At 35.5% G+C, this 18,193-nt stretch overlaps 1 protein-coding gene across 1 annotated transcript in view; it reads right to left on the minus strand.

Moving 5' to 3' along the window:
- Window positions 1-17,464, minus strand: part of LOC121864474 (nucleosome-remodeling factor subunit NURF301-like) — a 69,814-nt gene extending 52,350 nt beyond the window's left edge. Inside the window, exons 1-3 of the mRNA XM_042363501.1 lie at window positions 16,211-17,464; window positions 1,143-1,383; window positions 775-896 (exon numbers count right to left, since the gene is read on the minus strand). Coding sequence (XP_042219435.1) covers window positions 775-896; window positions 1,143-1,383; window positions 16,211-17,118 — 1,271 coding nt within the window. The 5' untranslated portion in view covers window positions 17,119-17,464. The remainder of the gene's footprint in view (window positions 1-774; window positions 897-1,142; window positions 1,384-16,210) is intronic.
- Between the last annotated feature and the right edge of the window lie 729 nt (window positions 17,465-18,193).

Raw genomic sequence — 18,193 nt, forward strand, 5'->3', positions numbered from 1 at the left:
AATTTAAATTCTGTTCAAGAAATGTCTGGGGAAATGAAATCTGGATTTTCTCTAGTACGGTACTGTATAATATTGGAAGATATGTTCAAGCATTAATTTTCTAAAAGCACTTCTAAGCTAAATTTAACCATTTCTAACACTGTACATATTTACTGCTCCCACACCATTCTAACTTGTCTCATAAGATTAAAAAGCTTAATTTATTTAAAGTCTAAACAGTGACTTAGTCTAGCCTTACCAGTAACTAAGCTCTTAGTTATAACTAGTGTAAGGTCTTACCAGTGACCAACTCTTCATTTTTCAAAGGAAACAGGCTGCATGGTCATTTGCAGTCTCTCATAAATCTTAATGTCATTTCTTACAACCTCTCCCCATATAATTCTTGACCTACCCCTGCCCTCCATATTTAGGCTCATGTGCCTCTTGATTCAGTTGGTCTCATCCATTATCTCCACAAGCCCAAACCAACTCATCCTGCCTCTAGGCAGGACTTCACCAATACTGTACAGTACCCACCCACCCTCTTACCTCTGAACAGCGCCTCCTGTCTTTCATTGTCACATTACATATCCACTTCACCTTTTTTATTTCAGCTATACAACATCACATCTTTTACCTAGACAGTACTGTACCAACAAGCTTCTACTGTGCTGCCACAGATTACAGTACCATCAATTTTTGGGCTCCTATGTGTACAGTATCATGTACCACTGATTCATTCTTCCCATGCAACAATTCAACATAACAGAACTTCACGTCACACTGAATACTTACACAAATAACCGGCGGACAAGAAACCAATATTTCCGTCCGTGTCTATCAAATCCCAAAGGATCTTGTCTGCACAGAATTCCTGAGGTCTCCATAGGAGATATGCAGTCTGTAACACCTTCAACCTGTAGGATAATTAACTCTATCATTCCAACAACAGAAAATAAAGTGAAACACAGTAGTACATTAGTACCTGTAGAAACACTAGATAGTATTTCAGTCTTAGGTTCTATGTTTGACCATCATACTTGGCTACACAATATATTGTATACTGTACTGTAATCAAACTAAGAAAAGAACTGATGACAAAGGTTGGATTAGGTTAGGCAATACAGTATGTATTGTACTGTACTGCAGGGTAGGTGCAGTACCTGGTGTGCAGTACAGACGCTACAGGTCCAGTCCTCCATCTCTCCAGGTATATCCTGCAGGGGAGGGTCAACACAGTCCAGGTGATACACGGCTGAGCAAGAGTCACAGCAGAGGAGATCTCCCGTCTTGTGACAGACTCGACAGTGGTCATCGTAACGGAGTTTACCCTCACTGAGAAGGTCTTCCCGCACCACTGATGTTTGTAGGAACTGATCACACAGGAACTGCAGCACTTGCAATCTGTTGAGTATAACCAACTACAGTATTAGGACTTTTAGACTCTTACAATGCACAACAAGATCTTTATTATGGTCAGATAAGAATCAAACATAAGAGGTTCAAACCCAATTCATTCCTGGTATGCTGACAACAAAATACATGTACTAAGATTAGGACATATTCAAGACTTATGCTTCATGACACATTGTTTTTCCCTAAATTATACAGTACCGTATACTGTACCGGTAACCTTCAGTAGTTCACAATACAATACTGTACTGTACTGTACTGTACTGTACTTTCTCAAATTTATCAATGTCTTTCCTCAGGTATGGACACCAGAAATGAACAGCAAATTCCAAGTGTAGCCTCATAAAACTCTTATACAAAAAATTAAATGATTCGGGACACAGATAATCAAATGAGATTTTTATCAGTCCCACAATCTGTTTAGCTTTTCCAGTGACTGTTCTTCATCCTTGAGGTCACCTGAAATAATCACATCTAAATCTTTCTCTTGTCTGACACTCTTTACATCTTTATTTAATAACTTATAATGTTTCTATGCCCACTTTACATTTGTTAAACTCCACTGTCCTGGTTATTGGCTGTGTCAATATCCACTTATCTATCGCCACAGCACAACTGGCCACTTCTGGTCCGACGCAGGGTGAGGCTGGGTCACGTCACTGTTTGTGAATGCGACGTCATCAAGCGCAGTTATCGTTTTGGCTAATTCTGGTCTGCTACACCGGTATTGAGTATGTGTAGAAAAACAAAACAAAATACACACACCATTTAAAGGGTTACGACTGTCCACAACACAGTATTGTTCATCATGATTACAGTATCGGTACTGTACTACTGTATATTAAATAAATACCAGGTACCATGCTCAACTGATTAAAGAAAGGTAAAATTTTCAATACCTGTACAGTACAGTACCTGTATTCAGTAATCTATGACGCACATAATAACTGATGTTATAGTTAGGCCTACAATACAGGGGCCGGATACTCAAAACACCTCATAAGTTATGTATATTAGCAAGATACAGTACCATATATTGCTGACTCTTTACAGTACAGGTACCATAAATTTCTCATAATCAAAATTTAATTACAATCCCGTAAGCAGTCCGTAACTCTAGTGTTTACTTTGTAAATTCAGTTCTCTTGTTGAAACGTACATGGCAGTGCAGGATCTAGTTGGCCAATCAGCGCTCAGTTAACAAAATCATCAACCAATCACAAGAGAAGGAGAAATCAGCTGAGAGCGATGCACATGATATTAGTTTGTAAACAAAAGATGAAAGGACGCAAAAAACGACCAAATTTCAGTGAGACGGAAGTATACATCATGGTGTGTGAAGTATACACCATGGTGTGTGAAGTCGCCAAAAGAAAGAAAATAATTTTAGGGAAGTTGGACTCGAGATGTACAATCAAAGTGAAGAATCATGCCTGGGAAGAAGTTATAAAGGAAGCGAATGTTGTGGCTCTAATACCCCACAATGTTGTTGAGGTCGGGCGGAAGTTTTCTGATTTACGTGTAAGCGTGAAGAAGAAAGCAGCACAAGATAAGAAATATACTGGTGCAACAAGGTAAGTCCTAATATTTTAGCCTAGGTATTGATTTCCACTCTGAAACCAACTTAACTCTGTTTTTTCTGAGTCTTGGTATGATTTGAGGTGGTTGTAAACTCAAGGAAGTAGTGTATGGTGGCTCTTCATCGTGAATTAATGCACATATTTTCCTTATATGAGAACATTCATAAATAGAAACAGCAGTCTTCGAAGTTTGCCGTGTGAGTAACTAGTGAAAACTGTACCGCCGATACATGAACCCAAGGCTAGTCGGTATTACTGCTAATAATTGCCCCACAACTTTTGGCTTTTCTTAATACTATACCTATCATATAGTTGAGACAATTTTAAGACAATATTCATTGTGTCGCAAATGACGTGGAATGGAGATATTCTTGTGGGTGGTCGAAGAAAGTTAGGTTAGGTAGGTTTTATTACTGTTATAAACTAGTACATATTAATAATTACATTCTTTCCGACGGCAATGAAGGTCATAATGTGTAGCTTACCATAGAATTCCTCTTTTTTTTATCATTATTATTGGGTTAATTTTTAGTCAAGTGATTTAATTTCATATTTGGTATACATTAATATGCAAATCTTACTTTGTTAGGCTTATAGGCTATGATGTTCTATCTTATAGGTTTACAACCAATACAGGTTGAAAAAGAGTGGCAGCGATTATTATTTTTCACTATTTTACCCCATAATGTTTGTTACAGTAAATCTAATTTACTTTGGCATAGATAGAGGAGAATTTGGAGGGCTACAACTACAATGATAGGTTAGGTTATAATGTTTTGAACTATTTCAATAAATTCCTTTCTAACTGTATGATTCCTACCAAATATAACAGCTCACATTAAGAAAGTTTGTATTTGGTTTTTTCTCTTGAAGGGGCATGACCGATCGCCCAAGCGGCTAGCCAGCCAATCAGTGGTGAAAAGGATAAAAGTAAAGTAAAAAAAAGTAAAATATCCAGTCTCTATACATGGGATTCCAGGGATTTTGGAAAATAATAAACCTATTAATGGTAATTCACTCAACACACTTTTCCAACCCTCTGATATATTTTGTTCTTTTCTGTCCTTGTTTTTATTTAAAAAAATATTTTTGGTGCCTTATTTTCACTTGTATCTTCCTTTCGAAATATACTGAGTTTGTGTATACCTGTATTTAAAAAAAATAAACAAAATTAGTAAGTTGATTAAATTTCTTATTGCTTCCCAAAGTTATAAATCATATTGTAATTGGACAATTTTGGGGGGAAATACAGTATCAGAAATTTACCACCTGGAACTAAATGCACTATATATTATAATTAAATGAATTTATAATATTGTAACCAAGTTTAATTTAGTTGGTATTTACAATTAAAACTATTTTATACACTTACTTTTGGATGGTCAACACTATTTTTCAGACCCATTTTTTTCTAAAAACTTGAATAGATTTTTAATTATAATATTTTATGCATACCCTAAACATAGACTTAAATCAAACTATTATATATTTCTTTCTAGAAGAAGAAAGAGAACAAACCCCCGGACCCTCAGGAGCTAGGTTTAAGGCTCTTCATTCAAGAGAGGAATCTATGTTTAGGCCGTTCAAAAGAAAGAGGATTCTCTAACCATCTTGCTGACTGAGGATTTACAAGAACATGATACAACAGTACCCATTGTGCTTTTAGAACCTGAAACTTCATCACATCAAAACATTCAGGAATCTTCATCATCCAGAACATATGATGTAACTCAAGGAAGACTCTTGCTGCTTCCCCGGAACAGCAAAATAGGTCTCATACCCCTTCTGCCACAGCTGATGATAACCAGACGAGGTTAACTGTAACTGGTGATCCCACTGATAAACCGGGTTCACCTCCAATACCAAGTACAAGTCATAATAGGAGCAGCAAGCCAAGAACCCCTTCTGCCCTAAAAGATGCCAATCTTATTCCGGAGGTGCTTCATGTTGCCACAAATGAGGGACAGTTTGGTAGAGCTTGTTAATTCTGTTCAGGAAGGTGCCACCAAAATTTCATCAAACATGGTTAAACTTGTAGCTAACAACAAGTGCATTGTATCTGCACTGCAAACCATTACAAAAGCTGTGCAATCGAAAAATCCTACCCCATGATGCTGTGTTTAGGGTATGGGTAGTTGTTTACTTCTAGAAGTCTTTACTTTTGGTAAATGTGATAACAGCGTAGTTGAAAAGTCATCACACTCTTATTATAATTTTTCCTTTGAGTGATTGTTATGAAAGAAGACAAGGCATGTTAAATAATTGTGTAACTTTCACCCTATACTAGTCATGAGAATTTAACAGGAATATTAATCTCTTCATAAGTGAGTTAAAATCACAAAGTTAAGTGAAAGACACACACTTGTTAACTATTAACATGTGTTGCAGTGCTCCTACGGATATTGTTTACCCAGGTTTTGGGTAAAAGTTCATACTGTAATCAAATGTATAGCTTTGAAACCGGAGTCATGTACTTATTTTTATTTTTTAAATGTTTCTTTATTTTGTAATACGTAGTTATTTTTCAGTTATACTTGCTTTATTGATTAGTGAATATTTTAAGGTTATGAATCAACTAGGTTGAAACTGAAATAATGTTGCAAGTTCACCAACAGCCTACTGTAATCATTGCTATTTACCACACATATGAACTTCATAGAGCAAGTTGTTGCATTGGTTCTTTCTGAAGGATGTGCAGCCTCATGCTAAATTGCATAGCTTAACAAGCCAAGAGTTTGCTATTTTGTTTTCTTTATTACTTATAGTTGTACCGTATTTGGTTACAAGTTTACTTTAATATACAGATTGATGCAGCTACATTCTATTCATGAGAGTTCCTAGAGTAATTTTAAACATACTGTATGAAAATTATACTGTATTCCATTTTTTAAACCTAAAAATGGCAACAATTACCAGTAGTTGTATTATTCTTTCAAAAGGATGTGGTGACCCATGTCAAATTGTGTAGTTTAACAAGGAAATAGTTGAATTCTTTTTTTTTAAGTTCTCAAATATGTTTTATATAATGATGTTTTTTCTTCCAAACTTAAGTGCCTTTGGTATTTAGTAGCATTAAAAGTATACTGTATTGTAATCAATTTTGCTCAAGAATATAGTACATACTGAATTTTCATATATCAAATGTTTATCATATGAAGGTAAAAGATAGCCAATTTTGTTTCTTTATTTTCTATAAAGAAGTTTATTTTATTATGTACAGTATATTGAAAATAAAAGTGAAATCAATATATGCTTTATTAGCATTACCTCTGTATACTGCAATAAAAAAATAATTATTAAACTTAGAGGAAAACAAATATCGGTGAATTGATATGTGCTTTTAATTCATCAACTAAACTAATTACGGACTATATTGGCTCGGACTGCTTGGCCCGTCCCTGCTTCGGCAACACCTACAGCTGGATTGTCTATCTCTGCATCATTGTCGACCATAGATAAGCTAAAATCAACTCCATTGCAGGGTAAAAAAAAAAATGAGGTCCAAGTTTTGCGTCATCAATCTGCTGGAAAGAAATTACAAGTACAGGTATGCACTAAAACTGGGGTCATACGAGGAAGGGTAGCAAATATGCATAGAATAGAAGGGTTATGCCTGTAAAAAAAAATTACTGCCTTTGCCTGGCTCTTAGGGGTAAAATACTGAAAAATGCACAGCGTGCTAAAATATCTGTACACATTTTAAACTGAATAAAATTGTTCAGTACGAAATTAAATAAAAGTGTTAAAAGCATTTAAAAAGACATCCTCTTGCCTCTCGTCTGTCAAATACTCGCATTTGAAGCTGCTTTCTGATAGGAGCAGCAGCCTTCTCAGCAGCCGTAGTCTTTTGACCCGTGTTCATTTTATTAGGTACAGTAGTAATATCTCCGTTAGCCGGAATCCCTCAAACACGGAACTTTTTGATAGCCGGAATTGAAATTTTATCGAAAAATCATTCCCAAAGCATGATTTTGCAGGAAACTTGTGGCTTAGGTAATGACTTTCAGAGGGGCACATTTTCCTGAAAATTATGAGAAAAGTTTCCCAGATAACCGAGAAAATTCCGGAGATGGGGGAATGTTCTGAGAAAATTTTGCCATTACCATAAATATTCTGGGCACAAGGGATTTTTTCTTGATTTTAGATAATCGTCTCGTTACCCGGAAAACTCATTCACGGAAGTGCTCTTCACCAATTGTTCCGGCTAACAGAGATCTCACAGTATTTGGTGTTTTACCCATAATAGAATTTGGGTTGCTAACCCCTGGCTTAATGTTGGCCTGTGACAAGACACATAAGCTAGACTAGGATAGCCTTATTCTGGGCCACTTCAAATAAATAGGTTACTGATAACATAGCCTTGCCTGACCTAAATGACAAAATCACTTCTCTTATACTACAGTACTGATTTAGCCTAGACCCTGGTGTTTTCCTTCCAATGTTTGGGTAATTTCGTCTGAATTTGTTTGAAGTTCATAAAAAAATATTATCATCATTACAACTCCTTTTAGGCTACTGCTTATACTGTACTATACTGGAGACTCCATTAAAAATATTTCTTTAAGTATACAGTAATCCCGTGTTTTTTGCGGGTGTTTTAGCGCGGTTTTGACCATTCACGTTTTTTTTACTCAAAAATTATATACTGTATATATATATATATATATATATATATATATATATATATATATATATATATATATATATATATATATATATATATATATATATATATATATATATATATATATAATATATATATATATATATAAAATTGGTTCCAGCTCACCGAAAATTTCCTAAATTCAACAAAAATGGTAGAAAAGTTCACTTACTTTGAGGTGTGTATGTAGAAGGCTCCTGGATGGTGATGATGGTGGGATTTAGAATGGGGGTGGAGGAGAAGGAAGAAGAGAAGTCACCCCATGGCACCATTTCACCCATAAAATTTTAGCTCTCTTGGTGTAATTCAAGATTATTTTCTTTAAATCAACACTGCACTGCATTATATATTGTCAATATGTAAAATATATTTCAAAATGACCTATAATTTGCTTGGAAACAGAAAAAAAGCGTTTAGTTGAAGAGTCTCAAGCAAGATGTTACCTCCACTGAAAACAGAGAGAGACTAACTCCTGTTTGCTGTGTTAAGAGGCTGGATGCCGCGCATTAAACTAGTCACTTTACCTTCAATTATACTCAATAATTGTTAAAATGACTAAAAAATTGAATATTAAACTTTTAAAATTATTGAATAGTATAAACTTCTTGATATTTACTAAAATAGTAAGGAATTTAAGCCCTAGAACCGATTAATGTATTGGCGGACTGATACTAAAGCTAGTTGCCCGGTCAGTGCAAGCGAAAACATGTTGAGGTCGGTTCGTAAGAACTTCGTTAACCGAATTGAAGATCCTTATGGAAGGCAGTTCGTTAATCGAAATTACGTTAACCGAGGTGTTCGTTAAACGAGGGGTCACTGTGTATGTATGTATGTATGTGTGTGTGTATATATATATATATATATATATATATATATATATATATATATATATATATATATATATATATATATATATATATATATATATATATATATATATATATATATATATATATATATATATATATATATATACTGTACATCATTTAAAAACAAAAATTTAAATTTTGTGCCATTTTCGATATTCCCGTGCGGTGCGGCAAACAGACGGCACCCTTTCCCTCCTCAGACACCCGCTGCTTCAAGAAGCCTCAATCCACACGTGCCTACCATACTGTGGATGCTACTGTGATTACCTCTTATGTGTGTCCTCCCACGTGCATTCCACATGGCTCCGGGACGTAAGCCAGCCTCATCAAAGGCAAAGCTCTTATTAGCAAAGACTCTAAAGTGACCAAGAGATCAAGAATAGTGATGACCTTAACGGAAAAAAACAGTTTTATTGGACAAGCTCAGAGGTGGTATGAGCTATGGCTCGAGATGTGGTGAAGACTGACAGTTCATTTGTTTTTGTCAGAATACAAGTCGTCAAGTGGAGGAATGTGGGTGGAAGAAAACTGGCTGGGTGGTGTGAGGGCGGGCAGACACCGGGACAGCAGGGAGAGGCTGGCAATGCGGGTGTTGCCGACCTCAGCGAAGTAAAAAAAATTTATTTACTTGTAAATATTTTTTTTTGTATATAACTGTGTTTACGTTTTTCCATTATTATACTACAATACGATTAGTTTCAAATAATGATGTTAGTAAATGCCGGCTCAGTACATCAGTGATCAGTGTGACCACTGGGCCGTGAGTGGAGAGCTGTTTGGTGGCCACAGGTACAGTGATTCCTAAAAGAGTATTAGCAGTTTTGGCTTTTCGTGGGGGTTTGAGGAACATAATTCCAACAAAAAACACGTGATTACTGTATTTTTTTCTCAACATCATATCCATGGTCCTTAAGCTACCAAAATTTTTATCTATATCACCTAACCAACCAAGCTATCTTATATTTTTTCATTAAAAATTTTTTTCCCAATATTGTTGGGTTCTAATAATTTTGGGGGTTATATTATTGAAATAAACTAGAGGAGAACTTATTCAAAATCATTATGGAATCAATTTACTCTCTCTAACACAGAACTAATGCTGTGGATAAAAGGTTATACAGGGCACACTTTCCTTCGCCGTAAATTTCTTCACTCGCAGCCAGATTTACGCATCTCTGAACGACTAAAATAACGAGAGGCCAGGATCTTAAGAGTTAAGTTCTGGGAAAATAATTATCTTATTTTTTTCATTCAAACTACAGCTACAATATGGACCCTTCTATACTGTACTGAAGATCAATATCACAGTCCCTTTCCATCATTACACTTGCAGTATGATGCACGTGTTTTAATGGGTGTAAATGAAGTGTTCAGGTACAGCTATGAAGTACTGAACTACCCAGTGTTTGCCAACACTGTACAATACTGTACTGAACAACAGAGAACAACTAGCCGGTGAGCTGACTAACATAAGGCAAAGAAAAGGTTACCACAAGTTGGTTGGTTTTGTAGGCTTTTCAAGAGAAATATAGACACCAAACTTCAGGTCTTGGCAACAATATCGGATACTATATTCCCATTTAATACAAGAATATTTGCTGCTGTCATTCACTGACATCTAATAATTAATTACAGTAATGTCTGAAGAAGACATGATTACTATACAGTACAGTACTGTATGAAGACATGATTACTATACTGTACAGTACTGTATGAAGAAGACATGATTACTATACAGTACAGTACTGTATGAAGAAGACATGATTACTATACTGTACAGTACTGTATGAAGAAGACATGATTACTATACAGTACAGTACTGTATGAAGAAGACATGATTACTATACTGTACAGTACTGTATGAAGACATGATTACTATACTGTACAGTACTGTATGAAGAAGACATGATTACTGTACAGTACAGTACTATATGAAGAAGACATGATTACTGTACAGTACAGTACTGTATGAAGAAGACATGATCACTATACTGTACAGTACTGTATGAAGAAGACATGATTACTATACTGTACAGTACTGTATGAAGAAGACATGATTACTGTACAGTACAGTACTGTATGAATAAGACATGATTACTATACTGTACAGTACTGTATGAAGAAGACATGATTACTATACAGTACAGTACTGTATGAAGAAGACATGATTACTATACAGTACAGTACTGTATGAAGAAGACATGATTACTATATTGTACAATACTGTAAGAAGAAGACATGATTACTATACAGTACAGTACTGTATGAAGAAGACATGATTACTATATTGTACAATACTGTATAAAGAAGACATGATTACTATACTGTACAGTACTGCATGAAGAAGACATGATTACTATACAGTACAGTACTGTATAAAGAAGACATGATTACTATATTGTACAATACTGTATGAAGAAGACATGATTACTATACAGTACAGTACTGTATGAAGACATGATCACTATACTGTACAGTACTGTATGAAGAAGACATGATTACTATACAGTACAGTACTGTATGAAGAAGACATGATTACTATACAGTACAGTACTGTATGAAGAAGACATGATTACTATACAGTACAGTACTGTATGAAGACATGATCACTATACTGTAAAGTACTGTATGAAGAAGACATGATCACTATACTGTACAGTACTGTATGAAGAAGACATGATTACTATACAGTACAGTACTGTATGAAGAAGACATGATTACTATACTGTACAGTACTGCATGAAGAAGACATGATTACTGTACAGTACAGTACTGTATGAAGAAGACATGATTACTATACTGTACAGTACTGCATGAAGAAGACATGATTACTGTACAGTACAGTACTGTATGAGGAAGACATGATTACTGTACAGTACAGTACTGTATGAAGAAGACATGATTACTATACAGTACAGTACTGTATGAAGAAGACATGATTACTATACTGTACAGTACTGTATGAAGAAGACATGATTACTATACTGTACAGTACTGCATGAAGAAGACATGATTACTGTACAGTACAGTACTGTATGAAGAAGACATGATTACTATACAGTACAGTACTGTATGAAGAAGACATGATTACTATACAGTACAGTACTGTATGAAGAAGACATGATTACTGTACAGTACAGTACTGTATGAAGAAGACATGATTACTGTACAGTACAGTACTGTATGAAGAAGACATGATTACTATACAGTACAGTACTGTATGAAGAAGACATGATTACTATACTGTACAGTACTGCATGAAGAAGACATGACAGTACTGCATGAAGAAGACATGATTACTGTACAGTACAGTACTGTATGAAGAAGACATGATTACTGTACAGTACAGTACTGTATGAAGAAGACATGATTACTATACAGTACAGTACTGTATGAAGAAGACATGATTACTATACTGTACAATACTGTATGAAGAAGACATGATTACTGTACAGTACTGTATGAACAAGACATGATTACTATACTGTACAGTACTGCATGAAGAAGACATGATTACTGTACAGTACAGTACTGTATGAAGAAGACATGATTACTATACAGTACAGTACTGTATGAAGAAGACATGATTACTATACAGTACAGTACTGTATGAAGAAGACATGATTACTATACTGTACAATACTGTATGAAGAAGACATGATTACTGTACAGTACTGTATGAAGAAGACATGATTACTATACTGTACAGTACTGCATGAAGAAGACATGATTACTGTACAGTACAGTACTGTATGAAGAAGACATGATTACTATACAGTACAGTACTGTATGAAGAAGACATGATTACTATACAGTACAGTACTGTATGAAGAAGACATGATTACTATACTGTACAGTACTGCATGAAGAAGACATGATTACTGTACAGTACAGTACTGTATGAAGAAGACATGATTACTGTACAGTACTGCAGTATGAGAAGACATGATTACTGTACAGTACAGTACATGATATGAAGTAATGAAGAAGACATGATTACTGTACAGTACAGTACTGTATGAAGAAGACATGATTAATATACTGTACAGTACTGTATGAAGAAGACATGATTACTATACTGTACAGTACTGTATGAAGAAGACATGATTACTGTACATGAAGAAGACATGATTACTATACAGTACAGTACTGTATAAAGAAGACATGATCACTGTACAGTACGGTACTGTATAAAGAAGACATGATTACTATACTGTACAGTACTGTATGAAGACATGATTACTATACTGTACAGTACTGTATGAAGAAGACATGATTACTATACTGTACAGTACTGTATGAAGAAGACATGATTACTATACTGTACAGTACTGTATGAAGAAGACATGATTACTGTACAGTACTGTATGAACAAGACATGATTACTATACAGTACAGTACTGTATGAAGAAGTCATGATTACTATACAGTACTGTATGAAGAAGACATGATTACTATACTGTACAGTACTGTATGAAGAAGACATGATTACTATACTGTACAGTACTGTATGAAGACATGATTACTATACTGTACAGTACTGTATGAAGAAGACATGATCACTATACTGTACAGTACTGTATGAAGAAGACATGATTACTGTACAGTACTGTATGAACAAGACATGATTACTGTACAGTACTGTATGAAGAAGACATGATCACTATACTGTACAGTACTGTATGAAGAAGACATGATTACTGTACAGTACTGTATGAAGAAGACATGATTACTATACTGTACAGTACTGTATGAAGAAGACATGATTACTATACTGTACAGTACTGTATGAAGACATGATTACTATACTGTACAGTACTGTATGAAGAAGACATGATTAGTGTACAGTACTGTATGAACAAGACATAATTACTATACAGTACAGTACTGTATGAAGAAGACATGATTACTGTACAGTACTGTATGAACAAGACATACTTACTATACTGTACAGTACTGTATGAAGAAGACATGATTACTGTACAGTACTGTATGAACAAGACATAATTACTATACTGTACAGTATTGTATGAAGAAGAAATGATCACTATACTGTACAGTACTGTATGAAGAAGACATGATTACTGTACAGTACTGTATGAACAAGACATAATTACTATACTGTACAGTATTGTATGAAGAAGAAATGATCACTATACTGTAACAGTACTGTATGAAGAAGACATGATTACTGTACAGTACTGTATGAACAAGACATAATTACTGTACTGTACAGTACTGTATGAAGAAGACATGATTACTGTACAGTACTGTATGAAGACATAATTACTATACTGTACAGTATTGTATGAAGAAGAAATGATCACTATACTGTACAGTACTGTATGAAGAAGACATGATTACTGTACAGTACTGTATGAAGAAGACATAATTACTATACTGTACAGTATTGTATGAAGAAGAAATGATCACTATACTGTACAGTACTGTATGAAGAAGACATGATTACTGTACAGTACTGTATGAACAAGACATAATTACTATACTGTACAGTATTGTATGAAGAAGAAATGATCACTATACTGTACAGTACTGTGTGAAGAAGACATAATTACTATACTGTACAGTACTGTATGAAGAAGACATGATTACTGTACAGTACTGTATGAACAAGACATAATTACTATACAGTACAATACTGTATGAAGAAGACATGATTACTATACTGTACAGTACTGTATGAAGAAGACATGATTACTGTACAGTACTGTATGAACAAGACATAATTACTATACAGTACAATACTGTATGAAGAAGACATGATTACTATACTGTACAGTACTGTATGAAGAAGACATGATTACTGTACAGTACTGTATGAACAAGACATGATTACTATACAGTAGAGTACTGTATGAACAAGACATGATTACTATACAGTACAGTACTGTATGAAGACATGATTACTATACAGTACAGTACTGTATGAAGAAGACATGATTACTATACTGTACGGTACTGTATGAAGAAGACATGATTACTGTACAGTACTGTATGAACAAGACATAATTACTATACAGTACAATACTGTATGAAGAAGACATGATTACTATACTGTACAGTACTGTATGAAGAAGACATGATTACTATACTGTACAGTACTGTATGAAGAAGACATGATTACTATACAGTACAGTACTGTATGAAGAAGACATGATTACTATACTGTACAGTACTGTATGAAGAAGACATGATTACTATACTGTACAGTACTGTATGAAGAAGACATGATCACTATACAGTACAGTACTGTATGAAGAAGACATGATTACTATACTGTACAGTACTGTATGAAGAAGACATGATTACTATACAGTACAGTACAGTATGAAGAAGACATGATTACTATACTGTACAGTACTGTATGAAGAAGACATGATCACTATACAGTACAGTACTGTATGAAGAAGACATGATTACTATACTGTACAGTACTGTATGAAGAAGACATGATTACTATACAGTACAGTACTGTATGAAGAAGACATGATCACTATACTGTACAGTACTGTATGAAGAGGACATGATTACTATACAGTACAGTACTGCATGAAGAAGACATGATTACTATACTGTACAGTACTGTATGAAGACATGATTACTATACTGTACAGTACTGTATGAAGAAGACATGATTACTATACTGTACAGTACTGTATGAAGAAGACATGATTACTATACTGTACAGTAATATATGAAGAAGACATGATCACTATACTGTACAGTACTGTATGAAGAAGACATGATCACTATACAGTACAGTACTGTATGAAGAAGACATGATCACTATACTGTACAGTACTGTATGAAGAAGACATGATTACTATACAGTACAGTAGTGTATGAAGAAGAATGATCACTATACTGTACAGTATTGTATGAAGAAGACATGATCACTATACTGTACAGTACTGTATGAAGAAGACATGATCACTATATGGTACAGTACTGTATGAAGAGGCCATGATTACTATATAGTACAGCACAGTACAATACAGGACAGGACAGGACAGGACAGGACTGGACTGGACTGTACATGGTTGGACTAACTTTTTAAAGATCTTCCTCGCATTTTCCTTTAAAAATATTTCATATATTAAAGCATTTTTGTGTTCCTCACTTTGTGTTCGTATGAAGGCATTACTTTATTCATTAATTAGTACAAACCCTAGATGAAGACCACAGGGTCAGGTTAAAGTCCTCAAAATATGTCAAATTATTAATATACTGTACAGTATAACTCACCTTAAAACATTAGGTTCCTTTACTGGGATGCGTTACTTAGGCTAGGCTCATTTAATTTCTATGCTGTTTGAATTTAATAGTTTTTTCTTTGTTGGTTTTTCAAATAACTTTTGAGGCCCAGTGGCCAATGCTGTGTGGCCGGTGCTCTACAGTGACACGACAAGATCTGAACAAAATACATCAGAAATCAAACATCTCATGAAAAAATTGGATGGTTTGTTACAAGGAATAATTACCACTGTTGATAATGACCCCAAGATCTACCTCAACATAAAACCTTTTATTTTATGTTTTTCTCGAGTTGTTGGTAAGACTTTTATAGAGAACACACCAGTAACATGATGGTCCTTAATAACCTATCTAAACAGTCACCATGGTTAGGTCAGGCTCATAACCCATACCTAAGAACAGGAAAACTAACATTAACACAGCTTGCTCACCTGTCCTCCAGAGATGTAAAAGGATAGTTGCAGGAGTCAAGGATATTCAGTGTTTCTCTAAACTCCTGGTCACTCTGCAGGTACAGTCGCAAGCTCTCTGGCCATGTCAGGGCATCAATGAAGTACAGGATGACGTTGATGGAGTCTTTCTGATCAAGAGGACCAAAATGTGTCTGCTGTGAGTCTTCTTCTCTGATGAGAGCTTTCAGCAGTGCCATGTGTACCTCCGCCAGTAGCGAACTCTGCTCCTCTGCCATCAGTGCAGCACAAAACTCCTCAAACCTCATCGGTGAAAGGCGGACCAGGGTTCTGAAGTGCCGCAACACTTCGTATATACCCACGGCCCGCAGAACATAAGCGTGAGGAAGCAGGAGGTCATCAGACGACTTAGGCAGCTCTAAAGCCGGGTACTGGCGGTCCTGAAGCCACACTGGCACCGGAGTCTGCGGCCTGGAGCCAAAAAACAACTTGCCAGGGGTGCCGCCATTAGTACTGAAGCTGGATATGGAAGCCTCTCCATCAGACATACCAGCTTCATCCTCTTCATCCAACTCAATGTCATTGTCACTAAGACTCTTAAAGTCGCTCTCCTCCTTCTCTGAGAGATCCTCCAGTTCAAAGTCAGAGCCGTACAGGTACTCTGACTCCTTATCGTCAATATCTGGGTTATAGCCTCTCTTGTTTTTACTTTTACCACTGTTGTATGAGCCGCTTCTCTCCTCACTCACAGACTCATGGGACCTAGAGGGCGAGCACGACCTCGAATGGTTACTCTCCTCCTCCTGCTCCATTAAGTATCTTGGCTTTTTAATTACTCTAGTTATACTATTTCTCATTTTCATTTCAGAACCATAGCTTAGCACGGGCGTAGAGCGAGGCCGCCCTCTTTTTCTCTTTCTTTCGGACATTGTAGGTGGTGTCCAGGGGCCAGGCCACCTGTACCCTGCCCGCTGGATCTGCTGATCACCGTAAACACAAACAAACCAACACGACTGACATCTCTCGCATCGTCTTCAAATTATCCCAAACCTCGGCGCCATTTTTCATTGCAAGGTCACGTGACCTACCTCATCTTTCTCTTATTTGATCTCTTCATGGCCGCCTTAACACTCTCATTTACACAAAACTAACATAAGTTTTCACTTATGAAGAAGAATATTTAGTGAATACGGTATATATGTGATAGCAGACGAGGCAACGCTTTGTTTCCCGGGAAATACACCACAGCCGTCTGCCATGGCTTCACAAACAACAATTGTGTCGACCATCCTGGTTGGTCGCCGTCGGCCCCCGCCATGACAACTACCATTTTCATATATTTTGTTTATCGAAAACAGAGATGACATATCGTCCATTATATGATATCACTGTGTTCTTTTTTAGATAGATTATCATTTATGTAGGTATCAGAAAACAGTAAACAGAGAAAATTATTATGTACGAAAAGTAAAGGCAGACGCTATTCTCAGCTTCCACCAATAGGAAGGAAGCTTATGAATCGCTTAGGCAACAGGTTGTGTTATGACATTACCCATTTATTTCAACTGAGTTAAAAGGTGTTCAACTTTGAACTGCATTATCCATTATAAAAATTTGAATACATTTTTTTTGAAGTTTTGTGTCAAATGAAGATGTTTAAGAGTTTTTCACGTGTCATTAGTGCCTCTGATACCAATCCCTGACAACAGTGAAGGACTCCGCGTTGACCATTTGAAGAAAAACAAGTGGTGAGTATTATGATAATATTTACAATTTTCTCCAGTGAACTGTATAAGAATTTAAAAGTTGGTCACTCTTAGTTTATTTTCTCAATTATGATAAACTTCTCTAATTCGTTTTAGTTGCAATAATAAACTCTTTAATTCTAATAAAGAGACACATGTTACACATATAAACGATTAGATTCCTTATAGGCCAGGAGGTTGTGGTGTTTATAGTAAAATATATATATATACTTGATGTTTCGATAATGACTTTTTCCTG

The sequence above is a fragment of the Homarus americanus genome, unplaced genomic scaffold (genome assembly GCF_018991925.1).
Source record: "Homarus americanus isolate GMGI-L3 unplaced genomic scaffold, GMGI_Hamer_2.0 scaffold25860, whole genome shotgun sequence".
In the NCBI taxonomy this organism is placed as follows: domain Eukaryota; kingdom Metazoa; phylum Arthropoda; class Malacostraca; order Decapoda; family Nephropidae; genus Homarus; species Homarus americanus.